The 26,778-nt window shown below is 47.9% G+C and overlaps 1 protein-coding gene across 3 annotated transcripts in view; it reads left to right on the top strand.

Annotated features, from left to right (window-relative positions):
- Positions 1-1,799: 1,799 nt before the first annotated feature.
- Positions 1,800-26,778, top strand: part of SEPTIN11 (septin 11) — a 59,675-nt gene continuing 34,696 nt past the window's right edge. For all 3 annotated transcript variants that reach the window (XM_069776699.1, XM_069776611.1, XM_069776520.1), the window contains exon 1: positions 1,800-1,948. In XM_069776699.1, the coding sequence (XP_069632800.1) occupies positions 1,922-1,948 (27 nt within the window). In that variant the 5' untranslated portion in view covers positions 1,800-1,921. The remainder of the gene's footprint in view (positions 1,949-26,778) is intronic.

Genomic DNA, 26,778 nt, shown 5'->3' with positions numbered 1-26,778 from the left:
GTCACATTAGGGTTTTGCAAACACAGAAGGTCTTTGCGTTAGTTAAGCTGATGCAGGAATATCACGCATGCCTGTAATCCAGACAAGGGGAAGCTGTGTCTGCCTCACCCACAGATGCAATGAGGGCAACTCTTTAGATAGGATCATCGGGTTTCCACTAGAGGCTGCACTGGTCTGAGCACATTTCCCAGTACAGGCATGCTCAACACCTCCTCACCTGGAGCTGTGCATGCAGGAGGAATTTGCTATAAGGGCAAGAACATAAGTCTAATATAGCAGCCTCCCTAGGATATTAGCAGTAACGCCTAACACATTAGCGTAATAAAAGCACCGCGTCAACTATGCTTGCAAAATTTTACAGGTAGAAACCCCATTAGAATTTTTTGGTTTAGCAGCTTTGCTAATGATGGCTGCATCCGTGCCCAGTTAAGGGCTGCTGCCCCAGGTGCAGATCCTCAGCCCCTAGTGAGGACCAGTGCCAGGTAGTGCTCTTTGCTTCCTCTGGTTCCTGTTCAGTCTGGGGGTTGTGGGATCAGACATGGGTGACTGGTCTCAAATATCAGCTCCCGAGTCCTTCAAAACACAATAAAAAGAGCTGTGGGAAGACAACGCCTGGACTTTGTAGATCCCTACAAAGAGCCACATGTTTCTTTATAGTGGTACAAAAATGGCTTTTAGAGTGAAAAGGTAAAAGCTTTGGGTTGAAGGGTGTACAAATGGTAAGCGTACCACTGAGGTTTATTTGCTTACTACACTGGGTCATTTAGTTCTAGAAGGTGCTCTCAGTTTTTATCCTTTTGGCTTTTTTGTTTTGATTCTGTGTATGTTCACATAAAGGAGTAGCACTGATGTGTCTGTAATTTCACATGTCCTTCACGTGTGCAGCAAATTGGATCTCTTGTCTTCTGTAGCCTTTTGGGGTTTTATGCCTTGCAAAATGCTGCAGGAGCTGACCCAGCAGGGACCTTCCTTCGTTGCTGCCTTGGTTGAAGGCTTGCGAGCAGATGTGTTGAATTTAGTCTTAGGAGTCCCACCTTTGCAGGTAAGGAGGTATCATGCTTAACATCAGGATGTTAAGCATTTTGCTAGTTGGAGGAGCAAGGACCCAGCTGTGCTTCGCTTCTTCCCTGGAAATCACTGGAGTGGGAAAGCAACTGGCCACCGTGTCTGTTGTTTGGTATACCCAGCTTGTTTGAAAAGGGAGCATGAGTGTGTTGGGTCAGACAGACAAGAGGAATGGGGTGCCTGGTTTTGCCCTCTGTGTCGTTATAGGAGGGCATTAGGGCTGCTCCTGGCAAACAGCCCCAGCTGTGGGAGCTCCTGTCTGACTCCCTGTTATAAATACCTGTTTGCCGAGTCCCATTCTTCTTAACCAAACTTGTGGCAGGAGGACCTCACCAGTCCTTTGCTGGGCCGTCTCTTTGCAAGGGCCCCGGGAGCAGATGGGTGTCTCTGCTTTCAGCTGATCCCCCCCATCGCTGTAGGGCTGCCGGAGTCGGAGAGAGTGGCCCTTTCAGGTGATGGGGAGGGGGACAAGCGGGCGGCGGGCAGGGAGCAGGCCGAGGTCCCCCTCCCCGGCCAGTAGGGCTGTGGGGCAGAGCAGCGCGGCCCCTTCCCGGAGGGCTCGCCAAGAGAGGGTTAAGTGCGATTCTCTCTGGGGATCGATCGCGCTCGCGGGGCGGCCCCCCGGGGTTCCCCGAGCGGGCGCGGGGCTGCGGCCGGCCGGGGCGGTGCCGCCCGCCCGCCCGTCCGCGCTCCCCGGCGGCCCCGGGGGAGGGCCGGGGGGGTCCCGCCTCGCCGCCCGGCCCCTTTGCATTGCGCATGGGCCCTCCCCGCCGGGTGGCCATGTTGCAGCCCTAGCAGCCAGCGCAGAAGGCGGCGGCGGCGGGCCGGGGAGCGCAGCGCACTGCACCGTACCGCGATGGCCGTGGCCGTGGGGAGACCGGCGGTGGGTGCGGCGGCGGCGGCGGGGAGCGATGCCGGGGCCTGCGGGGCTGGAGGAACGGAGGGGTGCCGTGCAACGCCCGGGGCGCGGTGCCGGGGGCCGGTCGCCCCGGTACGGCGGTGTGCGGGGCCGGGGATGCCGTGCCGGGGACCCGAGGGGCGCAGCGCCCGGCGTGTCATGCGGAGGGTGGAGGGGACGGCGGGCTCGCCGGGGCGGCGTGCCGGGGCGCCGCCGGCTGTGCCCCTTCCCGGGGCCGGGGGGACCCGCGCAAAACTTTTTCGCCGCGGTTTGGGGCCGCGGCTCTTTGTTGTAGCGGGGCCGGGCCCGGCGGCGGGCGGCTCCCCCCGGAGCCCTTGGCGTTGAACCGCACGGGGCAGCGGGGAGACGCCGGGGGTGGTCCCCGGGCTGCTGCCCGCCGGGGCTGGGGCCGCCGTTAGCGTCTTGCCGCGGCCGTTTCTGCCGCGGCGATTCCCATGGATGGGAAGAGGTGGGAGCGGGGCGGGCTGCGCTTCGTACGGGGTGGGCGGCCGGGGAAGTGCCCGCAGCCCCTGGGGGGAGGCTTTCGGCACTCGGCTGCGGCGGGCAACGGTCATGGAAATCCCGGCGTGAAAGGCTTCCGAGGAGCACGAGTGTTTTGCGGCTTGCAGCGTGACCCGTTTTTTCTGGGGATGGGTTGGCCGGGAGTTTCTTACATCCATGTTGAGAAAGACAAAAGATTTCCCCGTTACGGAGAGAAAGGAAAAAAATAAAAAACCAAACCACAAAACCTAACCCACAAAAACTAACAGATGCTGTTCCCGAAAAAAAAAAAATAAATCTCGCATCCAGCTTGTAGAAACGTGAATGAAACTCCACCATGACCAGACTGAATGCACTTTTGTGCATCGTCGGCCGGGGGAGGGAGAGAGACTTGACCGACTTCCCGGTGACTTTTTTAGTGCTTGCGAGTAAAACAGATGTTGCCCATGAGCGGAGGACTCAAATGCGGCTCCTTCTCATAATAAGAAGATGGTCTGTGTTCAAGATGTTACCAGGATGAGACAGTTTCTTTTAGCATTTATTATGCCTTTATGGATCTGCGGGGCTATACGGTTCCTGTGATGTGGCAAAGCAAATGTATGAAGACGGGGTTAATGGTGTTCCTGGAGGTGGGGAAGTTATGCTACTAAGCAAAATAAGAGCTGATGTTTGTTAACAGAATACCTATAAATTATACCAGCTGTTTGTAAAGCTTCTTCTGAAACGGTTCCTTGATCTTACGGTCTAAAGCATGCTTGGAAGTTGGTCTTTCAGTGTAAGAAGATGCACTGAGATCACCACTTCAGCGGGTTTTTAGGGCAGGCTGAAGGGTACTGCCAAGCAGAGCTGTTTTGCTTTGTGTAAAGTAGCAATGTCACGACACTCATAGGCTCAGGAACGTGGCTTATTGCAAGACGTGATTGCTGTTTGTTCTTGCGTATCTGTTTTGCTTTATTTTTCTGGCATTCTATTAAACTGATGCCACTACTCAGGGTCTCATGGTTTTGGTTAATTGAAGTCCACAGGCAATCCCAAAACAGCATTGACAGAGGGTTTTGCACCAGTTAAACTAAATTCTAATGTGTGTGCCAGTGAGTCCAGTCCCGTGGGACTGACTGCAGAATAAAGCATCCTTCAGCGTGAGAAGCATGTGCGTGTGGGAGAGGAAAGGATGAGGGCACTCGGCTTCCTCGTAAGCAGCTGGTGGGCAGACCGTTCATCCTCCAGAATCGGTGCTTTTTGGAGAAGAGAGTTGTTTTATCTTGGGGTGATAAGAGAAGAAAGGACAGTGGGCTGGTATTCAGTAGATGTTGGGGGCGTTTCGTCTTGTATACCTTCTTATCTAATCCTCTCTGCTACCACTTTGCATGCTGCTGTTGTGTTGCTGGGGGGGGCGGTAGGGAGTTTGAAGAAATACCTAATTATATGGTAGAGCAAGGCAACGCTGATGAATGTTTGCCTATCAAGCTTTCAACATAATAATCATATTTTATAAGGGCCCAAAGTGGTATGCATCTTGTTGGAGGGAGCATGCGAGTAGACTTAAAGCAAGGAGGAGAGAAAAGAAAAGGAATGAAACGAAAAGCGAGTCAGTTTGACTTAAAACTATGATAACATTCCTGAGTCACAACCTTTTACATCCTGGCAGGATATAACATTATGTTAATTGTAAAAGCATGCATAAAAAATAACTTCAGCAAACTGCTCTGAAGTGTCTGTGTTTAATTGTAGCTGAGCAGGGTGTGTTTTGGTAGGATGGGCGGCTTTCATTTTAGGGCCCTGATCCCACAGATGTGAAGGCACATGTGTAATGCGCTGCCTGTAATTTCATTTGACTTAATAGAGACTGATTTCGGAATGTAAATGTAAAGGCATGCATAAGCAAAGTTTTGGCAGGATTGGTGCTGGGAGCTGCCATGGGATCTCTCAGCTGATGAAAGCCATGCATGTGTTTAAACATACATCAGGGTGGAAGGATGCATATGGTCATCTGGGCTCAGTGTGAGATAAGCCACTTGCAGCCTGGAAGTGGTTGAGATGTGCTAGATAGGGGACCCTCTTCCTCCTCCTCGGGTTAATTCCCAGCATCTTGACCAGTGCTGGATCGTTTCTCAGTAGTTCAGAGCATGGAAGAGGGCTCTGGCCTCCCTACCCTTCTCTTTATTTTTTAATTTTTTTTTTTATCCTAAATGTTTACGGAATCATAGCTTGGTCTAGTTAAAGGAGCAAAAGTAACTTTTACTCATATGTATACACTAATGTATGCTCCTGTCCAAGTCAAACAAAAATTGATGGAAAATGAAGCTGGAACACAAATTTTGCATGGGAACCATGGAAAACGTTATCTGAGAGATTAAAGCAGCACAGTGTATTGTTCCATCTGTTTTAAAAATACTTGATAATGAGAGACTGCCAGTTTCCATGGAGGGGAGGGAATGAAAGAGAGAGACAAGAAGGTAGGGCAGGGCTAATGGAGCTGAAGACTTTACATGCTTTACCTTCTCTGAGCAGCAGATCTACCAACACCCACTGGGGTCAGCGCCTTTGGAAAACCACATTCATGCGTGTTGGTGGGTGGAGCAGAGCCACCATGACCGCTGATATTAGGCGATGAGATGAGCACTAAGAACCGGGATACATCCTTGTCACTGTGAGTGTTTCTGTGCTCTTGCTAGCTGAGCGTCTGACCGTCTTCACCGACAAACATGCGACTGGGTAGGAGAAGAGCTATTGCGGGTGGAGAGGTGAAACTGAGAGAGGTTGGGGGACGAGGCGGTTGGGGATAGACCTCGGGTCAAGGAGTGGATTGTCAGACTCCAGGCGCAGGTCAGCAGTGCTCTGGCTACTTTGCAGCTTGTCGTTTTCCAAGTTAACTGCAAGGCTGAGCTGTCTCTGCTGTCGGGTATTCTCCAGGGAGCATCGCGGGGCTGTGGACTCTCCTCCCGGTGAATGTGGTGATGTTGTGGGCTTGGGTGGCACTGCTGGGGCAGCTGAGATGGGCTGGGGCATGGGCTTTGGCTTCCTTGCCTGCTTTCCACTGCAAAGTGTGGCTTTTTGGGCCTGGCTCAGCTGCCTGTGCCAGAGAAGCAGACCAGGGCGGTGCATGCGGGACTGCATTTTATTTTGTGAACTCTTCATTTCCTTTATTCACCTCAGTGCCTTGTTTGCAGTAGGAAATTCTTTCAGACAATTCTTGTTTCTCCTGTTGCTGTTAACAATGGTGGGAACCTGTCTCCTCCTTGCCTTGTTTTCAGCACAGCCTCAGTCATGGGGCAGGTTATGTGTCCAGCCCACCACAAGCTCAGGGCGTCTAGCTTTTCCAGCATGAAGCGAGCTGACCTGGAGTCAGGATCTGATGGGGATACTTGGAAAATCCTTATTTTGTGTGGATGAGATCACGGGGAATCAATTTTAGTGCCTGAGTAGGGCCTCTGAAATAATGATGGGGATTGATTAAGTAAGCAGCATGAATCTGAGAAGTAAAATATTTACTCAAGAGCTAAGGCATGTTTTATATGTCCCCTTCCCACCCCTGCAGCCCCTGAGAGAGATTGCTTTACTGGCTAGCTGCCTGTTCTGGAGCAATATGAGGGTTGTCGCTTCTGTTGTGCCCTTGGTATGCCTCTTCATCTCGAGGTAATGCCGAGAACACGGACACGAGGCTGCTCGGTCGCTTGTGGCTTGATTGGCAGGAGAGGGGCCAAGGGGACAGGGTCTTCTGTTGGCTTGGCAAATGGTTTTGTCTTGTCCAGCTGCTTTGTTGGCTTGGTTTGGCTCTAGGCTTCAGTCCTATAAGCTACAGTGGCTCTTGGAGGAAAAGATACTGAAGCAGTTTCAACTAAAAACAGTTGGGTGCAACCAGGTGATTTAAAAAGAACCAAAAAAAGCCCCATGTAGTACCTCAAGTTTTTTTTAGGTACACTATCTAGCTGCCTTCGCTTCCAGCTCTGTGAACAGCTCTCCAGCCTACTGTAATAAGTGATGCGTAATAAAGGTTCAGACAAACACTGCGGTGCTGTTAGCATTCAGCATTAATACTGGTGGAGAATGCTCCAGATGAGAGACAGAAAACCAAGTTCAGGGTCTGGCTGTCTTAGCTAAGAGCAGCAGTAACAAGAATTTACCCCAAATGTTCTTCTTTCTCCCTATAAGTGCTAGTTTGCATCCTGCTATGTGATGCATTCAGTGAGAGAGGAATAAGAGATGCGCTTTCTTGGCTACGTCATTACATCTGGATGCCTTTCTCCCTCCTCTACGCCATGGTGCCTGGTTTAGATGCATGTGGGCCAGGACCTGCAGGCAGCCCCAGAGCTTTTTTCATCCACAGCTCGGGCAGGTGATTGATGTGGGTGTAGGCAAGGCCCACTTGGCCTTGCATGAGGCGGTGGAGAAAGAGCCGTGAGGAGGAGAAGCTCCCTGTGGTTTTCCATTAGTGATACCCAGCCCTTCCACAAGCTTTCTTGCTGTGGCTGCGCTCTCTGCTCGTCCAATATAACTGATACCCACTGTTGGCATGCAATGTAGTCCAAAGGCTGTTACTGCCATTTCACTAGTAGTACAATTATTTTGCTGAGGTCTGCAATTTATAAGTTTTGAGCTATCTTTGGGACTCCTTATTTAAAAAAAAAAACAGATCGTGCTCATGTTTAGAAAAGTGGCTAAGTAGCCTTAGGATCTGAATGTGCAATTAGAGCTTTTGAAGTTGCTGAAAATATGGAGGAGCTGAATCTTTTTCTTGCAGGCTTAGCCTTTTGTTTCCTTTAGTAGCATCCCAGATAAGGTGATGGCAAAGAGCAGGCTACTACTGGTTTTCTTTTTCTTTGTTTGTTTATTTTTTCCATCTGGGCTTATTGCTCTTTAGATGATTCTATTATCTAATTGGATTTTCTGTTACCGTTTCTGCATCCCAGATTTATTTTCAGATGGGATCTAGCTGCTGGAAATATGTTATTGAAGTACTGCAATTGCGGGTTATTTCTTTACCAGATCTGGTCATGAATACTTGGCACAAGCTAATAGAAAAAGACTTGTTTTACAAACATTTTGGGTTTGCCACAGATGTTGCCTGCTTTGCCAGCAGCTCCTGAGAACTGATTCCTGTGCACAGCAGTAGTTATAATACGAATTGTTTCTGGAAATCTGCATGCATCTTGTGTATTTAATTCAGAAATCATATTAATCTCTTCATGTGATGGAAATGGAAGGGGAGAAATGGTGTTTCAAATCTGGAGAGGGATGTTTGTAAATGATTTGCAGGACTGTTTGGGGCCATCTGTGGATCTGAAGGTGTTGTGCAAAGTCGAGGTGTTTTGCCAGGAGGTTAACTGGGTGCAAAGTGAAGTACGATGTCCTGTGTAAGCAACAGACTCAACAGAATCTCTTTGCCAGACGTGCTGAATGCACCGAGTGTGCGAAATGCTTTGCTTAAGCACATTAACATGGCTTGAATTAAGTTTCTGACAGTCTGGTGGTGGCAGCCTCTGGTTTTATCTGTAAAGAAAACTAAGGTGGGAGAGGAACAAGTTTGGTAGACGACTTGCTTGGCTTGCTCAGTGACAGTGCGAGCTTGTATTTCCCTCTGCAGGGCAGCACGGTGACTGATTCGCAGTGAAGTACAAGAGCACAAACTGTAGTAGAGGTGGAATGGCAAGTCTGCTTTTATTCTTTCAGATAGATGTTCCCACTTGTAACCACAGCCAAGTCTTTGCCTTTCGAAGCACACAAATTATCTCCTTTCAGCCCCTGTGAAAACCCATCTCCTCCAATCTGAGTCAGCCTAGGAGCTTTTGGCAGCTTTCAGATGAATGAAGAAGAGCAGAGTGACGGTCCTGGCTTTATATTTCCAGGACAAAATTTGGCAGGCAACAGCCTAGCTTGGAAATAAGAAATTTGCAACCTGGAAAGGTGAAAGTATCTGGTTATCGTTGACACTCGTTCTTGGCATCTCTCTGCAATAACATGGATTACCCCACATCCTCCAGATGTGTGTAGGAAATGTACAGGGTTGCCAATAAAGAGGTTGTGCATAAATGTAGTTGGATTTTCCTTTTCTTGCTGATTCATATGATTAAAGATTTTTCTTTTCTCCTTTGTCTCCTTTTGTTTTAATCGGTAGAATGAAATTTCTTGGATATCTGCAGAATGAACTTAGAAACAGCATGGCTAATGATATTTCAATAGTCTTTGTTCCTAGTTTGAGATGTCAAGACTGATATTTTCAGAAATTGCTGAATTAAAGAACTGGAAATGGTTCTTATTTATTCTCAGCTTTTATGGCTAAAAGATTAGGTCGTCATACTGTGAGCAGGTATATTGCTAGCTGTAAATGCTAGCAGTGATTACAAGGCTTAATGCAGCCATCTGGGGCTGAACACATGCACAGTCCTCAAATCTTCACGTCAAGACCCCAAGAGGAGAAGGGATTTTGCTGGATCGTCTGGTGACTTGCTCTAGTGGTAAATCACACCCCTAAACCACCACATCCGTTGGCTGCTGCTTTTTCCTCCCCCAAATCTGTTTCATGTCCAGGTTGAGCCACGGCAGGCCTCATTGTGCCTTTTCTTTCTTGGTCAGTCACAGAGTTCTGCGCTCTAAAATTTTGTGTCTGTGTATAAGTGTGAGGGTGTAGATACTGAGGGGGGGAAGTAATTTTTTACATCCTGTGTCAGCAATTTTATCTGTAAAGCTTTCCCTAGCTGTGGCCAGGTAACTCACCACGGTGGTTGTTTTTAACAGAAGAAACAATGAATCAATGATTACGCCTTTGTTAGCTTATAGAATCAGAAGATGAAGATTTTTAATTACATTTGAAAACAGTTTCATTCGTTTAGTGTATATTGTATGTAATTTCCAAGCCAAGAAGATTCCTTAATATTTCTAAATGAATGCTTTTCTGCCACAAAATGTCTTTTATCACAGAAAATGCCAACCTAGTCTCATTCTGTTTCATCTGTCTCATTAATATTGAATACATGGCACTTTAATATGGCAGCCGAAGCAAAGCAAGGAATTTCAGCTAGTATCTGACAACGGCAAGCTGAGATTAAATGACATCCGAATGCAATTTGCTATATATAAAGTAATTGGCATTTTCCAGGAGCGTTTGACCTAATTTATTGGGGTTTTTTTCTCCCCCTGCCCCCTCAAATCTGTCTTTGGAGGTTGGTTAGTCATCAGGATTTCTGAGCCTGCAGTCTGCTTTTGAGAAGGTGCGTGGTGCTAGTCAGTCCTCCGAGCCCCTGCGAGGGTGAGAGGTGCTGAGCATCTTTGGGGAGCAGGCTGTCGGGGGCCTGAGGGTGCTCCCTTGGTCGGTGTCAAGGCTGATGTGCGATGAGTCCCCATAGGGACCCGCTACAAGAAGGGCCGGAGGGTGCTGCCTCTGCACCAGCCTCTGCACCTGCGAGATATGTTTCTGCTGTGTCGGACCCGTTTTGGAAATCATGAAATGAGTCCCTGGCCAGAGTCCTGAGGCAGCTCTTCTTCCCGGCTTTGAGTTAGCTCTTCCAGAGCGCTCCCGTCCTTCTCGTAGTCCTGGCTTAGTCTTGTGGAGAAGGGCAGAGTTTGGTGATTGCAGCACAAGTCTGTGGTGTCCAGTGGAGGTGGAAAGTGGCACCAGATCTGGGACGTGCTTTGTGCTGGGGAGAACCTGCATGTAAGTGTCTGCTTTGGCCCTGAGCAGCTCTTCAGCGAGGCAGTGGTAAACCCGTCCTGATGCTCTGAATTACAAAGAAGCTGGACTGAAAGTTGAAAATAAACAACTTCTCAAAGAAATGCCTTAGCTTCTGGAATGCACAGCTGATGGTCACTGGACAATTAGAACGTTTTAGTTTGGTTTCTGATATATAAATGCCAAAAAGTAGTAGTGTCGGGACTTTGGGGTTTGTGTTTCCAGGTAGCTGAATGTTCATCCTGCTGGAAATCACTTTTGCCAGTCAGCATTTGGAGTTATGCAATTATTCATTATTAGACCATTAATTACAAGAGCCACTTGGGATTAGGGCTTGTGTGGCTGGCATGCTGCAAGTGTTCCAGCTCCTGATTTGCTGGGTGGTCTTGGGCACATAACTTCATTTTGCTATGCCTTTGTTTTCTCTGTCTGTAAAGCACGTGTTAATTCCCTTCTTTCTTTTGTAAGGTGCAAAGCTGTGATGAATGAATTAATAGCACAGCCACAGTCACCTTTGCAAACCTAGCTCTACTGCGCAAAATCTAGTGGGATCTTGTGGCGCAGAAGCATTGCCAGACTAATGCTTTTGATTAAAAACACTTTCAAAAAAATAGCTATTCAAATAGGGTAATATGCAAGTTATGTTTCCAAGGAGATTTAACAAGTAATTCCAATAAGGAAGAAAGGTTTAAAAGTGAGCAGTGTGGATAACTCTGCTGACCTTGTTTCTCAGGGTTTATGTAAATGCAATTGAGGGCAATTTTCACGTAGAGCATTCCTAAGACATATGGTGAGTTTCTCTGTTGTAGGCCAGAACCACTTACACATCAAAGCCAGAGGTGTTTTGGTTTTGTTGTTTAAACAAAAACATTATTTGAAATTGTAGTATGTGTGGCTACTGTCTGTTGCTGAACACAGCTACATTTCCCCCCAGGTTTGGCCTGGTCAGGAACGGAGCTCAGAAAAGCATTTTTTTCTGTGGGATGTGCATTACTTGGCTTTGATATAACCTAAGGAAAGCAGTAATTTTTTTTATAGCCTAACCAAGCAACCTGATGATTTCTTCCAGTGGGATGAGCCAGAAAGCTAAAAGTATAAATCCGGGCAGCATAACTGTGATACAGCTTACATCCAATGAAGGGAAGTATAAAGTTCACACAGGCTAAAAAAATGGTTGATGTTTCTGGCACGAACTAGGTGGTTGGTCCCTATGTAAAACACATAGTAAGTGGTCCCAAGAGAAGAGCGTGCAGATGCTGTCCTCATCCACGCTAATTGTGGTAAATGGGTCTTTTTCTGGACTGTGTGTGCTGAAATATCTTGGCAATTGAAACCTGTTCAGGGCAGGGGACCTGGCATTTGTGGTTTGATGCAGTGCCTTGCAGAGGAGGGTCATGGCCCAGCATCTCTGGTTCAGTAGCACTCAGTGCTGGTAAGGAGGATGGAGATGGTTGGATGGGTGCCGTCCTCCTGGCTTCTGTTGAAGTAGGAAGACCGTGCAAGTCTGCTCTTGAGGTTTACCCTCCAGTTTGCACCCTTAGGGGCTACCGAGTGGCCCAAAGAGATGTGAGTAAAAACATCATGCGCCCAAGGAAGGGCTGCTCTCCCGCCTGCACTGACACTCCTGGGGTCAGCATGTGCTGGCCCGCTACGGGACCGGGCTCTTGTGCCGCATTGCTACTGCGGTGTGCAGAATGGGAGCCTTAGCGCTGCACGTACAAACACAGCTCTTTCTCCTGGACAGTCAGGGAGGGGAGGAAGAGCTGGATATTAGCCTTCCTCTTTGAAGGCTTACAAAGTTCCCAGAGCAGTTATTTACCTGTCAGACCTCAGCTGCTCTGGGGTATAAACAACCCATGCAGCGCTGCTTGTGGCTTCATGCGTTACCTACCTCTTTGAGCAGTGCAGAGGTGGAGACTGCTGCATCTCCAGCCTTTGTGGTGTTAATAAGGAATACGCGGCAGCAGATCACTTGCTTTGGTATCTCACGTTAAATAACTTGAGCCAAGGGCAAAAACGTGCACCGCACATGAGAATCGTGCCCCAATTTTGGGATAGGCAGGTCTGCAGCGCTTGGAGTTGTAGAGCATGTCAGAGCAGGGAGCTCCTTCGTGTGAACTTATCTTGCCTAGTCCTCTGCAGGAAACGCTTGGAGCCGGCTGAATTTGCCTTTGGGTATGTTTGTCTTCCCAAATCCTTAGGTTTGGTTCCATAAAATTGTGACAGGATTTACCTGCCCTGTCAGGTCTTTAAAGCCTTGCTGCTGCAGAGAGACAAAGCACAGTGCAGTGGAGCCTGCTCACTCGGCAGGACCCCTGCTCATCTGTCACAGTTGTTCTTGCTCCACAGTGGACTCGTGCTTAGCTGTTATGTGGTATGTGCTGGCATAGTTAGCTGGCCAAGCTAAACAGTTCAGTGCTTTACTTACAGAGGGATACCTGATGTGCTCTGCCTCTTATCCTGGTGCTTCCATTAAAAAAAAGGAATTGAGATTGAGCCTAGAAAATGGGATCTGGTATGGGCAGCCTGTGACCTGCGTGGGACCCTAGCTAATGGGGCCATGCGCTGGCCTGGCGGTCTGCCTTTGCAAATCTTGCTGCGGGCAAGCAGCCTGTCGTGAGCTGCCTCTGTGCTCTCCTGCCAAGGCAGTGGGATGAGAGGTGGCTGGCACACCTGGGCACTAGTTCATGCTTCTTCGGAGTGACACCTCTTAGGAGGAAAAGAGGATGAGAAAGCTGAGTAATGTGAGTATACAAAGCTACAGCATAAAGTAACTGCAGGACATGCAAGCTAATGGCAAATCCTCTTGCTTATTATTCAGAGAAACAGCCTTGCAAAATGTTCCATTCTTCCCTTCTAAAAGTTGTCCCTGAGCTATGTATTTCAGCAAAGTGGAGTGCAATATGTATTGTCTATACTCATAAGGTTACAATACTTTGAATTCTACCAGGTATGTGTTTAGCTTGACTGTCTGGGAGAAGTCTGAGCAGCTGGACTATTCAGATGGGTAGTACGCTAGAAAATGTATTCTGTTCACTTTTGGGGTGTATCAAGGAATAACATTAGAAGTGTGGGTTTAATTTAACACTAGTCTGTTACAAGCAGTGGCATGGATTGCTACAGCACAGGTCTTGACAGGAGGGCAGAAATTAAAACTAAGTCTGAATCTGACTGCTTTTGCTTTCCTTTAAAGCACAAGCATGACGGGTGGACAGTCAAAGAATGTGGTGGCCAACATTCATTCATCTGTGGGGGTGGATACTTTCCAGTTCAACCTTTTAGCAGGGCTCCATCGACAGCTAATGGATGTTGCAGGAGCCTGCGTATGGAATAATTTATGCTCGTGGGTGAATGCCAGAGGTTTGCAAATCTCTGTCAATGGCCTTGTGAGCAGCGGCCTGCTGCAGGAAAAATAACATTGGATTAGCTCAGGGTAATGTTTGGAAGTGTCACACTTAGTTCCTAAAGACTGGCCCTTCTGCAGAGCAGCACTGGGCTCTAGGCAGGGTGTTCTGAAGGAAGCAGAAATCTATTAAATATGAGTATTCTTCATGCATCAAACAAGAAGTGGGAAGCAATGCAGGGACATGTTTTTACCTACCGGCTTTTCCCAAGCAGACTTTGCAATATCTCTGTCATTTGGGAAGACAATTCCCTTGTTTCAAGTACTTGGAGTGTCTGGGCAAATGCCAGGTTGCTTCATCTCACAGCTCTGAGGCAGTTTGGTACCATTATAGACCCGTTATCTGGCTTTGGAGCTCGGTGTTGGGTGCCTTTTCTGCAGCTAAGAAATGGAAGCCTTATTTCAGCACTAAACTTGCGAGCCAGATGTGAACCCAGCAGCACTCCCCTGCCTGTTTCCAGCTTTTCAGCCTCCTGCTTTTAATTAAAGCTGTCGCGACACTGCAGGCTGAGCAGGACCAAGATACCAGAAGCCAAAGGTCCGCCTCACAAAGGTATTTGGGAGCCTTGGTATGTGGATGGGAAGCCTTTGACAGTGTGTAGGGCAGGGTCAGTGCCTGCCTCCCACTAATTGTGGTTGGTTTGCTCTCTGTTTATCCAGCTGCTCTGTGGCAGGGCTGAAAACACCTTTGAAATCTGGTGTTTTCCCCTCATGTTGGTTTTAATGACAAAGTGTATCATCACACCTGAGGAGCACCTTAGGTGATAGCTACCCCTTTGCAAGCCCTCAGTGTCTCTCTCTCTTTGCAAAAGTGCATGCGCACCATTTAGCTGTGAGAACCTTTGTTTCTTTGAGAATAATTACAGAAGGCTACAAGGAGACTTGCTGTAGTTAATCTGTATTACCTGGTGTGTCTTTGCACCTTATGCCTCCAGATGTGGTCACACGATAGAGTGGTGCTTGCATCCGAGCAGCTGGTGCGGTTGTCTTTTGCAGGGATATTTTGGTGGTGTTAGAGCCCAGGAACATTTTGTGGTTTATTGCCTGACCTACTGGATGGAGGAGGCACGGCCTTCAGACAGGAGGATTAAACTCCTGTGTCAGGTTTGTTCGTGGAGGTTGCGCTGTTGCATCAGATATGGAAGCCGGCCAACCAGAAACTCTTCGAAGACCTGCAGGGGCTGGAAGGATGTTATTGCTTGAGAGGAGGTACTTGGCTACGTTGAAGCTCACCCTGTAGTTGTTGCCCGTAGGGAAGCGACCAGTGCAGAGTGCTGCCCACCTTACCCTAGGGCTGCTGGAGCTCTGCAGAGGCCGTGCCGGTGGTGCGAGCTCACTGCTGAAGCGGTGGGAACCTCTGCATTGCCCATATGGGGGGGTCAGTGACCAGCTCAAATGCAAGTTTACTGTTCTCTGGTTAAAGACCCTGTGTTCCCACATAAAGCACGTAATCTTTTAAATAAGTGTTGGCTGTAACACACAGGGTCTTCTCTTTCTTCTGAAAGAGGCTGATAACCAAACCACATTTTTACTGCAGGCTTCTTCCTGGCAGAGCCGTGGTGCTGGGAAGCATGATTAAGTGTTTATGGCCAGCGGAGCATTGCCAGTAAACGTCCCGTTCCATAGGAGAAAAAATGACATTTGCAGCTACCCCCGTAGTTTTGGCAAAATAAGCTGGGTCCACCATTGGTGCGCTCAGCGAGGCGCACCGCTCCTCCCAGTTACAGGATACCGGGGGGCTGTGCGGACCTGGCTGCGCTGGCAGCCGCTGCTTTCAGAAGCCTCAAGTAACTTGTTCGCTGTCCTCATGGAGCTTATCCCTTGCCTGCCATGAAAGCATCTCCCCTCTGATTTCCAGGCCAGGTGTTGCTCCTACTATGTGTGTAAATGACTGCTGACTGCCTCTCTTGTTACACATGTCAGTCTTTCTGGTGGACAAGTTGAAATGCAACATAATCCTCAACTGTTCTGCAGCTTTGACATATACCATGAGATCACTGAACACACAGCTCTGCCAGGGACTGTGTTGGGACAGAGAACTTTTGAAAAAATAGCTATAGGGAGGCTATTTCTGGAACCGCTGGGCGTGGGGGGAACCAAACACAAAACCCCCTTACTGATGGTAATAGGTGTGGGGAAAAAAATCCAATGACTAGAAAGTAAGTTTCCTTCATTTTAGAGATGCAAGTCTCCGTGCTTTGATCAGGTCAAAAAGTGTTAAAGCTGTATGTTATATTTTGTGACAGATTCTAAGGGGACTTCTGTCTGATGTCCACAGATCAGTGAGTTACCAAATGAGAACTCCGCCTGCTAATTTACATTGCTCCTGAGTGCTGGCCAAAGGCCATCAGACCCGCTTCCTCCTAAGCACCTGGAAAATGGCAAATCACTCATCTAGCGCATAGGATTACAGGCATTGATGATGAACCTGCTGCCAAGTTACAGGCGTGCGTTGTTTTATCAGAGGGATCTTAGAATAGTCATGGAAACCATGCAGGGCATAGCTGTGTCTGTTAAACAGTTATTTGTCATTAAGTGAATTACTTGGATTAAGTGTCTATAGTGGTCTTAATACATGGCTGCTTCCCACTCAAGTTTATAAATCAGTTTGCTCTTCTGTGCCATTAAATACATGAGTGCAACATCTTTCATCAGCTTGCTGCATGGATGATATTGGACATATTCTTGGAGTACACAGCAGGGGCTGATCCCCCTTGCTGACCTGTGGGCTTATTCTTGAATTTCCCCTCATAAGACAGAGCCATTTCCTTTCCTGCCAGTGTACCCTAGGACTGTTTTCTGAGAACAGACTTGCTGACCATGGGACTCTTAGTACTGGAAAACCTTTGTGGTTTTTGTCAGGTTAGTGTGCAATATGCTTCCTGAGGTTTTAGGGGATTTTTTGCCTTTTTTGTGTGTGTGTGTGTTTTTGTTTTCCTGATGGGATATACTTTGTATGGCTGGAGCATTGTGCCCCCTAAAGTTGATAGCAGGTTTTGGATCAAGGTCTCAGAATTATTTACAAGAACGAACAGGATTTTATGGTAACAGGATGCATTTAATTAGTGTCTGGAATTTAGCCGCTTATGTAAGTTTGTTTAAAAAAAAAAAAGTTAGTATTTTCCTTTAGGAGTTTTTGTTTTCTACATGTAGTTGTTCAAAATAATACTTAGTGTTAATAAAACTTAGCAACAGTGAAAAGAAAAATATTTTTCTTTCGCTTACTTCCTTATGCTGTACATTTTTGCACTGTTCTCCTGCGGTTTTTTGTTTTGGGGAATGTATGTTGCTTTTTCTAGAGCAAAAATTAAAATTGTTCACCAAGAAAAGATAAGCTTATGAAAACATACCAGAGCCTGGTAGCATCTGAACCTACTTGCATGAGGGGAAGTGTGGTACCCTGATGTTTTATTTATTTATTTTTCATTTCATGTTGGACAGTCTTGAAGAGATTTCTCCCTTCCCAGCCCCAGGAATTTAGTGTGGCGTTTTTTCTTTTCGTGACTGCTGATGCATAACTGCTGTTTGTGGGAAGTTGAACGTGGGATTAATCTCATCTCTTAAAGAATGAGCTTCCTCCCCTGAAATCTAGATACACTTCTTGGAAACTTGCTGGGGGTATTCACTAACACTGCTGAGTTTGAGGTATGTGCAAACAGATTGCAGGCTGTAAAATATGAAACTGCCCAGAGCAAGCACACCCTCTAATGATGGTTGGTGTCTACCAGGTCTGGCGTAGCAATGCCACGGTACTGCGCTTCACGCCCAGAGCACCTGAGCCTCCTGGGTGCTCCGCAGTGGCAGGGAGTTCCATTTGGCCTTGAGCAAGCAGCTGCTTGGGCCATGAGAGGCTTTGCTCTCTCCTTGCTTATGCCAGCCCACTGGGAATCCTTTAGCTGACAGTAATCAGTGTCCTAGCATTTGACTTTGTGAGCAGCATCCTAACCGGTGGTAGTCTGGCCCCAGGGAGTGGGATGAGGAAAAGAGCGATGGAGTGTGACTTGGATGCATCACTTGAGCCTTGCTGTTAGCAGGGGGACTTGCAGCCTCTCTGTTAGGGATTGAATTTTAAGACAGAAGAAAGTCCAACCCCTGAAGGTATATCCCTGCATGCAGACATTGAGTTTGGTCTCAGATGATAGGACCCCCAGCTGGGTACAAGTGCAGAAGCACTTTTATTGGGAGAGAAATCGGCTACCGAAATGGCACCTGTGCCAGCCTTGTTCCCCTCGCACACCCAGCCTGGTAGCACCGAGCTGGCTCAGTTTCCAGAGGATGGGGGGGGGGGGGGGGGGGAGAAAGGGTAACTGTACAGGTTTGTGCTTTACTATGAGCGATTCATGAAGGGGGGTCACGGGCAGGTTTTTCTACATGTAGTGGCTTATGTCAGTTTTGCATCTGGCTTTATTTGCATTATTAGGATTAAACTAATAAATCTGCTTGAAATCCTTGATGATGGGAAATTGCCGTTTGCCAGTGCTGTGCTGCTGAGGAAAGGCTTTCTCCAGGCTGGGTGTCTGGTCTGCACAACAGATTATAAAGCTTGTACTGCCCGTTTGTGCTCTGTCGTTCTTTTCCTAGTGGGTTATCACCTGTGACTTAGCTTTTTAGATTAAGCCTGACGTTTGCCTTTATTACAGGCTTTAGCGATTTCTGTAGTACAGCGCCCAGTGTAAAATGCGTAGTTGTTAGGGAGGTTGCATCGGTTTCAGTAAAAAGTTGTTCTGTTGGCTTGCATTTGTGTACAGACAATTTCAGTTGAGCTTAACCCCACAGCAAAGGCAGCGTCTTGTTCTCTGGATTTCCAGGGGGACTGGGGAAGTGCTACTCTCGAAGCTGCCTTTGAACTATGCATGACTACGTGATCTCTTGGCTCTTGCCAGTGCTTGGGAGCCTGGCTGGGTGAACAGCCTTCCACACAAATGCACACACACTCAGATGTCCAAAACTGCGCATGTGTTTGCTTGGAGACCACAGAAATACACTGGAGACTGAAGTGGGGGACATACAGTGAGCTCTGTTTTGAGGCCAGCTGCTTAGAAGTTGTTTGCGTCTTGGTGGAAAGCCTGGTAGGGAGCATGAGTCCTGGTGAAGGAGGCAGAAGATGGAGGCGTGAAGGGTGAAAGTCATCTCTGAGCTTTAGTCGAGGCCACAACTAGTATTAGTTCGTGATACCAAACCTCTTAGTCAGTGCCAGGCCTGCTTATAGCATTCAAGTCAGGTGGGTGTGTAGCCACAGCAGTTTTCAAGTGACAGGTTTGGCTGTGCCCATGCATTTTGCTGAGAAGTTAAGTCCTGGATTTCCCCCAACTCAGGTAGGCTTTGTTACTTCAGTTGCCTCAGTAGGTGTTCCTGCCTGATGACAGGTAAAAGCACAAGAAAATAAAGGCCAGTTGTGTGGCTGTTCCTTATTCTGAATGCCATGGAGTTAGTTGCTTTTCCAGGTCCTTTCTCCTTTGCAGCTTTTCCCTTCTAGACATCCCTCACACAGACAACGTTGCTGCTTTTACCCAAGGTGATAAAATTGTAGCCTTCAGAAATTAAGTTCTGTGCCTGGCCTAAAACATGACTTTTCCTGCTAAGGAGCACCTCCCTGCCAAGTAAGCTGCATTAAGGAAATCATCACAGCTTGTATAAAAAGAGTAAGGAAAGCTGAGGTGACTACAGGAATTGAAGTTCTCGGTGTAATCTGAGCTGGATCTGGTGGGAAAGGTTGCCCAGCCTTTTGGAGGCTGGGAGCTGTGAGCTAAAATACAGCTAGGAGCCATGCAAGTGCTGCGTGGGCTTGTGAAGGGGGCACCCAGAGGGGGCTCAGAGGGTCTGCCAGGAACATGTTGTGTGCCAGGGCTGGGCTCGTGGCAGGAGTTGGGGGTCTGGTGCTGACCCTGCTTTCCTGTTAGGTTTCTTAGCAAGCTGCGAATTGCACGCGAGCTCCCTACCCTCTGTGCTGGCACAGATTCTCAGCCTCTTGCCAGGATCCAGCCCCAGGGTGGAAGCTGTGCTAAAACGGTTCAGGAACCTGGTGCATCCAAAGAGCTGTGCTGTGGCCTCGTTGCCTTTATAATATATTCCCAGTTGCACCAATGAAACTATTTATTTTATTCCCCAGGTATTCCTGCCTCAGTAATAGAGGTGTTTGGAAAATAGGTCCCTGCAGAAGAAACTTGTTGGACAAGCCTAGTGTTAGGTGTCATTGCCTGTAATTGGGAGAAGATCCCTCCCTGCTGTGCCAAGTTCTCAGGCTTGTCTCCTGCTGGAGATCCCCATTCTTGTTTTAGGGTGATGGTGTCTGCCTGAGCTGCCTTTGGAGGTGAGAGCGCTCGGAGGGTCCGGAGGAGGAAGGAAACAGTATTGCTGTCTGTCTGCTTTGTGAATGGTGTAAAGATGTTTCTATGAAAAACCCTCAGCTTTTTTAGTGCCTTCAGAGGGATTCAGCCTCGCTGGCAACCTGCTCCTTTTTATCCCTGTCTGTGGATGGGTGACTTGCAGCTGGTGAACCATGAGGTGGGAACACTCAGGGCTGCAGGAGTGTCTTGCTGATGCTGGTTGGCAACACCATCAAGATCCCCTTGAATTATAGTGCTGTGGCATGGCACAGGGCAGGGAGGCAGCATGAGGTTTCTCTGCTGTGGCTGTAGTGTCTGTAAAGCCTCATTCTGGCTGACTTGTTCCAGATGGTAGATAGCTAGCTTAATTTGGGCTGTCTTCACTTTCTTGCTGACATGGGCTCCTCCTGAGTTAATTAGCAGATGAAGTTGATGGTACCCATGCTTTGCTGTCTGCAGTCATAGAGGTCTCATCTACGGGGGGACAGGGAGAAGTGATGTTTTCTTTACTTTGGTGCTAGCTGGGACTGCCCAGGCTCACTCCAGCAGGAGATGCGATTTTAGTCTCTCGCTTCCCTCTTGGAGACATCCACTTGGAGGAACGTCTCTGTGACTTTGTTGCTAACTCCTCTGGCCCAGGCAAAAAAAAACGGTCATGGGAATTGGATTTCCTTGCTGGTCTGTTTGCAGTGGAGGCTGAGGACATGTTCTGGAGAGGACAGAAATGTTCAGCTTCAGAAGGGAGTTTGGCTGTGCTGCGTAAGAGGCCTTGGTGGCCTATGCTGCGGTGGAAACTTGCAGTTCTGTAACATCTTTCACATTGTATTACTTGTAGTTAGTCACGAGCAGCTAGAGTGCAAGGAAAGCCTTTTCCTTTTCCGTTCTGTGAGGAGGAATAGCTCAGCATAAACTCCAGTGCAGAAAATAGGTGTGGGGCAGAGTGGGACTCTCCATGTTTATGGAAGTTGGTTTAGATCTCTGGAATAAAAAGCTTATCTCTGCCACAGCCCCAAAACTGGAGCTGTGAAGCTCACCCTTGGATTCCTTGTGACTAGAGTGTTAATCCTTTTTTTCTGGTGCTGTAAATGTTTATTTAGCCATCTCTCTTATGCATTTATGGAGTTCAAACATTTTTTGAGTCTATGTTGGGCAATTGCCAGTGTCCTGTCCAGGGATTCTTTATGACTTGGAGCATCACCAGTAGTGATCAGTGTAGTGGTGATCAAATGCCTTTGTGATCCCACCCTTTTGCAAGTGATGGATATGGAGAGGACTGTGGGAACATTCCTGTCTGCAGGCTGCATGTGAGAAAAATGTTTTGTCTTGCACTGCCTTCCAAGTCCAGAAATGTTAAGTCTCTGTAGCAGTCTTTCAGGGCAGCAAAACTCAAGGGGGGTAAAAAGCCTGGTGTAGGGTGGCCTTCTGGTCCCATCTCCTCCTAATGATACCAGTATTATGGCTGTGCTGTGGACCTAGATCAGATGTGCTTTCCTCTGGAAGATGTCTGGCCAATTAACATTTTGGAAAGACAAAACACAGTCTTTCAAGGCAACCACAAAAATTTGGAATTAATGAGGTGGAGGGAAGGAAGTACTTCAGCTAAAATAGGGAATTGCTTCTTGAAGCTATGTCCTATTTATGAAAATTTCTGTATAGGCTTTCCCTGTTAAAGGCGGGAAAACAAAGACTTGCAGAAGGCAAGTGGGGAACATTATTGCTGTTGGAGTCAGTTGAGAACTTGAAGTCTACGGACTAATGTTTCAAAACTGTCAGCTAAATAATTCAATAAAGCTTGACCTTTTCCTCTGCATGCAGATTCAGTTCAACTTAATTCCACTTTCGCTCCTGCTGAAGACAGAAAACTGCACGCTAAGGCAAACAACATTATTTGTAACCCTCTATTCTTTGATTGCTGACCTTTTCTTATTAATGATGAATGATTGCTGTGGCGCCCGAGAAGAGCTTCATGTACCAGAAGGGGTTATGCACATTCCCCCTTTTTTTTTTTTTCTAAGCAGATGCGAGGGCTATGACTTAACATTCAGAAAATGAGACCATACTGTGAACGCATTAAAATCTGGTTTTCCTGCTTTGTTGTTGTTGTTGTCTGCATTAATTTCAGAACTGTGCTCAAGTGTATGCATTGCTCGTGAGAGTAAAAACAGTAGACTTGTCTAAATCTGAAATGTTTTCTCTGGCCTTTTATTTAATATCCTTAGTGTCATATGCATGTGCATGTTGCATATGAATCAAGAGCAGCTGCTCCGAGCCAGCTCTTTCAATCCAGTTGATACTGAATCGACACTTCCTTGGTGGTGCTGGACCAGTAGAGTTTCCATGAGGAATTCCAGTGTGTATCTAGCACTTGTTGGGATGCTAAAAGTCCTGATAGGGATTTTCCAAGGAGTACGCTTACCTGCTTCATGTAGATCCTCTACTAACTCCAAGCCCAAGACAAGTTGCCAGTGCACTGACCATATGAAATCACATAGCTGAATGATGATTGTTTTTGTTTTGGTTTGTTTGGGGGGTTTTTTTGTTTGTTTGTTTGTTTTTTTGTTGTTTTTTTTTTAAGTCAAGACCTGTTCATACTCACTGCTGTGGTACCTGGGCATTGAAGAAACCATGTATTTATCTGTATTGGTGTTGTCTTAGGATTTTGATATGAGGACAATTACTGTGATAAATCTGAACTCTTTAGTCCAGACTCAAGAGAACTAGTAAATAAATGATTTTAAGCTATATGCCTTTACGTATACAGATCTGCGTGCCCTACTTGGAAATGGGGTCTGTGTAGACAACTGCAGGACGTGTGCAGGGCAGCACCATGCCGTGGTGTCCCCCACCTGCCTCTGAGTAAGCCAGCAGGGTATGGTATTAATGCAGATCCTGGTAGTAAGTCCCAGGGCTAATTAATTATCCAGAACACGATATGGGGCCCATTTCAGTCCCGGAGCTTGCTGAATAGGAGCTGACAAAATGTGCCCTCGATGTGCGGCTACAGTTTTTCAGGAAAGAAAACACAGGGTTAAGGAACTGCAAGCCAGCCCTGCTGGGCTATGCCTGCACCACCTTGCAAGGAAAGCTGTTGCTTTTTATGTTTGGAGTGGCCCTTAATTTGATTCAGGTATTGGAACAGTGCTGCCTTGTTACAGTTTTATAAGCAAGCCCTGTGGGTTGCTGTGCTTTCTAAAAATCTCTGTATTTTGCTCTGGTTGTGTTCACACCCCAAATTGGACTGGAAGTCTGGGGAAGGTTTGAGGAAAACTTTGCAATGGGATCAGATGATCTGTTCCCGGGTTTCTGTTAATTCTACCTTCTTGTGCCCAGGGTTGGTGTCCCAGAGAGCTCCCTGCAAATGGCCTCTGTGTTAGTGTAACTGGGAGTCTCGCCGAGTTCACATATTGCACTTTCCTCTGTGTCAAGTCCCGTGTCGCACTGTGCCTCCAGCTAAAGGCTTTTAGCAAAGTATAAATCCACTTATTTAACTGCCCGTGATGCAGCTGTTTTAGGGCTATTTTAAGTGCATGACAGTGGAATACAGAAGGAAATGGCTGTTGTTGTTGTTTTCCTCTCTGCCTTCTTGCTGGACTGTATCTGTATCTGTGTGTGTGACTGTGTAGCCAGAAAGGCTGGAAAAGTGTAAAAGAACTGAGAAAAAAAAAAGCATTTCTAATGTCCATATAGTGATGTGCTTTCCTGCCATCTCCCAGTTAGCTTCTGCCCTGCTGATCTGTGTCTCACTGTTAAGATTACACGTTCTCAAGTCTAACAAAAACTCGACCTTCTCCAATAGTTGCCAGCATAAACTGGCCTAGTGTCACAGACTGACTCGAGTGCCCTATTGCTGTGCAGCAGCTGGTGGTCTGTTGGGCCGCGGTCCTCAGCAAAAACATTTTGTTCAGGGCTGGTGTGAAGGATCCTCCAACTTTCTCAGCTGTGCCTGGTTGAGAGAGGATGGCTGGGGATGCTAAAAGGGATATATTTGCCTCTCTCCGCATGTGGCACTTCAGAAGACAAAAGGCGGGGGAATTGCAATAAATGGCGCACCATTTTTTGAAACAGGATGAGTGGAGCGTTTCAACCTGGGGAGCCTGGCACTGAATAACAACTTGCATTTTATTTAATCAACCTCATACAAGCGGTCAAAAAGGCAGTTAGTTGCACCTCATCCTCCTGTCAGGAAAGAGATTGGCCAGAGAAGCAAAGAGCATCTGGTTCTCATTGGGCTCTGCCTTTGGATGGTCTTCATTCTTGTTTGTCACATTATGTCTTTTCCCCCTCTCCCTTCCTCCTCCCCCCCCCCCCCCCCTTCAGTGAGTTTACAGGCCTTGCTGGAATGCACATATGGTCCTTATCATCCCTGAAGTCCAGCTTTTTCTTTTGGGGGGGGGGGGTTGGTTAGCAGTTTGTGACATCAGGCGCTGTTAGAGGCATTAGTCACTTTTACTCCAAATAGAAAGGTCCGTGGTTTTTGGAAACCTATGGGGGAAAATGTCTTTTATGTCAATTTTTGGCATAAATGGAACTGTTAGTGCTCTGAGCTTTGCTGACCTTTAGCCAAACATTTCGCCTGGAAGACAAATGTTCGTTCCCACTCTCTACAGCCACTTCTGAACTGTCAGATTTTGCTGACTTCCCTCTTCCCAGAAGAATGCGACTGTATCCTTTTTCTCCATCCTCCTGCTGAGTTGCTGCAGCTTGCCAATGTAAGCAATTCCCTTTGCCTCCCTGCCAATGTGCCTCAGAGGCGCGGGAACAGCGGCGGCTCCATCGGCTGCAGGGAGTGCATCCTTGCTGCGTGGCAGGGGCTGCATCTCGCAATTGCAAGCCGCCGGCAACCAGGATATTTGGCGCTAGATGTCGGGGAGATGGGCGTCGTGCTTCCTTCCCCACGCTGCATCCGTGCTGGTGGAACTGGGATTGGGGCAGGAGTTTTGCTCAGGCGGATTTTGCTTTGGCAGGCATGGCGTGCATGGGCTGCACCTGGGCAGGGGCCGGCTTGCGGTGCCTGCTCACTGTCCCGGGTGTCATCCTGCGATTCACTTAGGGAGCCAGCCTTGGAGAGAGGATGTTTCCTTCCCCATCGCTTTTGCATGTTACTGCCTGTGCTAATGTAAGCGTGTCCAGCATCACCCAGTCCCTGAGGGGTCCTCTTAGGGGAACCCCTTGCTTTGTCTCGCTGGCAGCCTCCTTTGGCTAGTGATTCCCCAGTTAAAACCTCTGAACTGTATTTGTAGAGCAATATTCTGTGTGAGGAGGGGCAGCACGAGACCCACAACTGCCCTTCCCCATCTGCTGCTGCCTGGTGCTTTGTTGGCCAAATTGCTTCCAGCCTTCCTCCCACAAAATAACCTTTTCTGCTATCCCGATTCTCTGGGCTTAAAAGGAAAAACCAGCACATTCAAGGAGAGCTTTTTTGTGTTCTTTGAGACCTCCATGGTTACTGAGCGAAGGACCAACTGTGGCATAACACTTTGTTGTATTTCTTGTTGCTGGGACTAGGGAGACCTGGCTCCTTGCTATTGTTTTAGACATTGCTGGAGAGCTGGAGCAGGGGACTTACTGAACAAAACACACTCTATTGACAAGCTGTGTGCCCCTAAGCAGTTATAGCTGGTGCCAGCTTTTATCCAGGAAGAGCAAGACAGTTTACTGAGATCCAGCCCTCGGGGGCAATAGCTGCAGCCGTGAGTCACTTGGTGAGTTGGTGGCAGGGCGGGAGGCATTAGCCATCCAGCTTGCCTACCCCTCTGATCAATCTTCATGGCTTGCTTGACACATTAATCTACAGAATGAGGATATGTCTTCCAAAGGGGTCTGCTCTCCCTGTTGAGAGACAAGGGAAGAAAAGAAAGGGGGGGGGGGGGAAGACCTCCCAGACTAAAGCAGCTTGTGGAGACATCTGCCCGACTCTGCAGACAGCCAGCAGCAGAAGCATGGAGACAGGAACTCCCCCTCCTCTGCCGGTGACACTGATGGTTATCCTAGCCTAAAAAAACAACAAAGAAGTCTTTCCTTTCTTAACTGATTGATTGCTATGGGCTGTTTTCTTGTGGCACGACTGCACTAGCTGTGGCAAGGAGGGGAAAGGAATTGTTCTTTCTTTTCGTGTTCCCCCCCTTCCTGTTATACTTGAGTTCCCTTGTCCAAGAATTAAGGGTTTAACCATCACTTAAGTCTGTAGAAGGAAAGGGGTGGGGGCTGTGGGCCCTGTTTCAAGGAACTTAAACAGCGAGCGTGGCTCTGGCGTAGGCGCTGGGAATACTTTGTGTGCTGCTGGCAGGGACCCCGGCACTTGGGTTTAACGCAGGGAGAAGGTACTCTAGATCTGTCTCTTGCCGACTGCTCTTTGCTTCTGTGCTCACTGGTCTTTCCTGAGCCACCTTTTTGTCTGAGCAGACTAAAGTGTTTCTGAGGTCCCTGGCTTTGGATGCAGCATCTAAGATTACTTCAGAAATGCGGGAACGTGCGCCTAGTAATGGGGCAAAAATGTAGCTGGCCTGAGCTGCTGACAACAATAAAAGCTTTCAGAATTTCTTAAAGGTGCCTCCTAAGTCGTGTGGCCTCAAATAACTAAACACTTGCTTCATATTTGTGGTTGAGCTCAATATTTTGCATACCAGCATTTTTCCCCTCTTGAATTTGAGGCTCGTTTTTGTTTTCTTTAACTCTTCGGAGGCCGTGTGAAGCTGACCCCCAGCTGCCAGGAGCAGTGGGCCTGGAGGGGCTGAAGGGGAATATTTTGCTGGCAGACCTAAGCAGAAGGGGCTCTGCCAGGAGCTCGCTTGGGTTGAGGGAACAGCCGTCATCACGGTTAAGTCGGGAGCGAGGACAGCAGACTGGGGCCACAAGTGCGGATGTCCTTGTGGACCCTCTCTCCTCAGCCTTTTGGGAGTGATGCTCTTTTTTTCTACCC

Source organism: Haliaeetus albicilla, chromosome 1 (genome assembly GCF_947461875.1).
Source record: "Haliaeetus albicilla chromosome 1, bHalAlb1.1, whole genome shotgun sequence".
In the NCBI taxonomy this organism is placed as follows: Eukaryota; Metazoa; Chordata; class Aves; order Accipitriformes; family Accipitridae; genus Haliaeetus; species Haliaeetus albicilla.
Note: the sequence above shows the minus strand (reverse complement) of the source record. Positions and strands in the feature narration are given on the sequence as shown.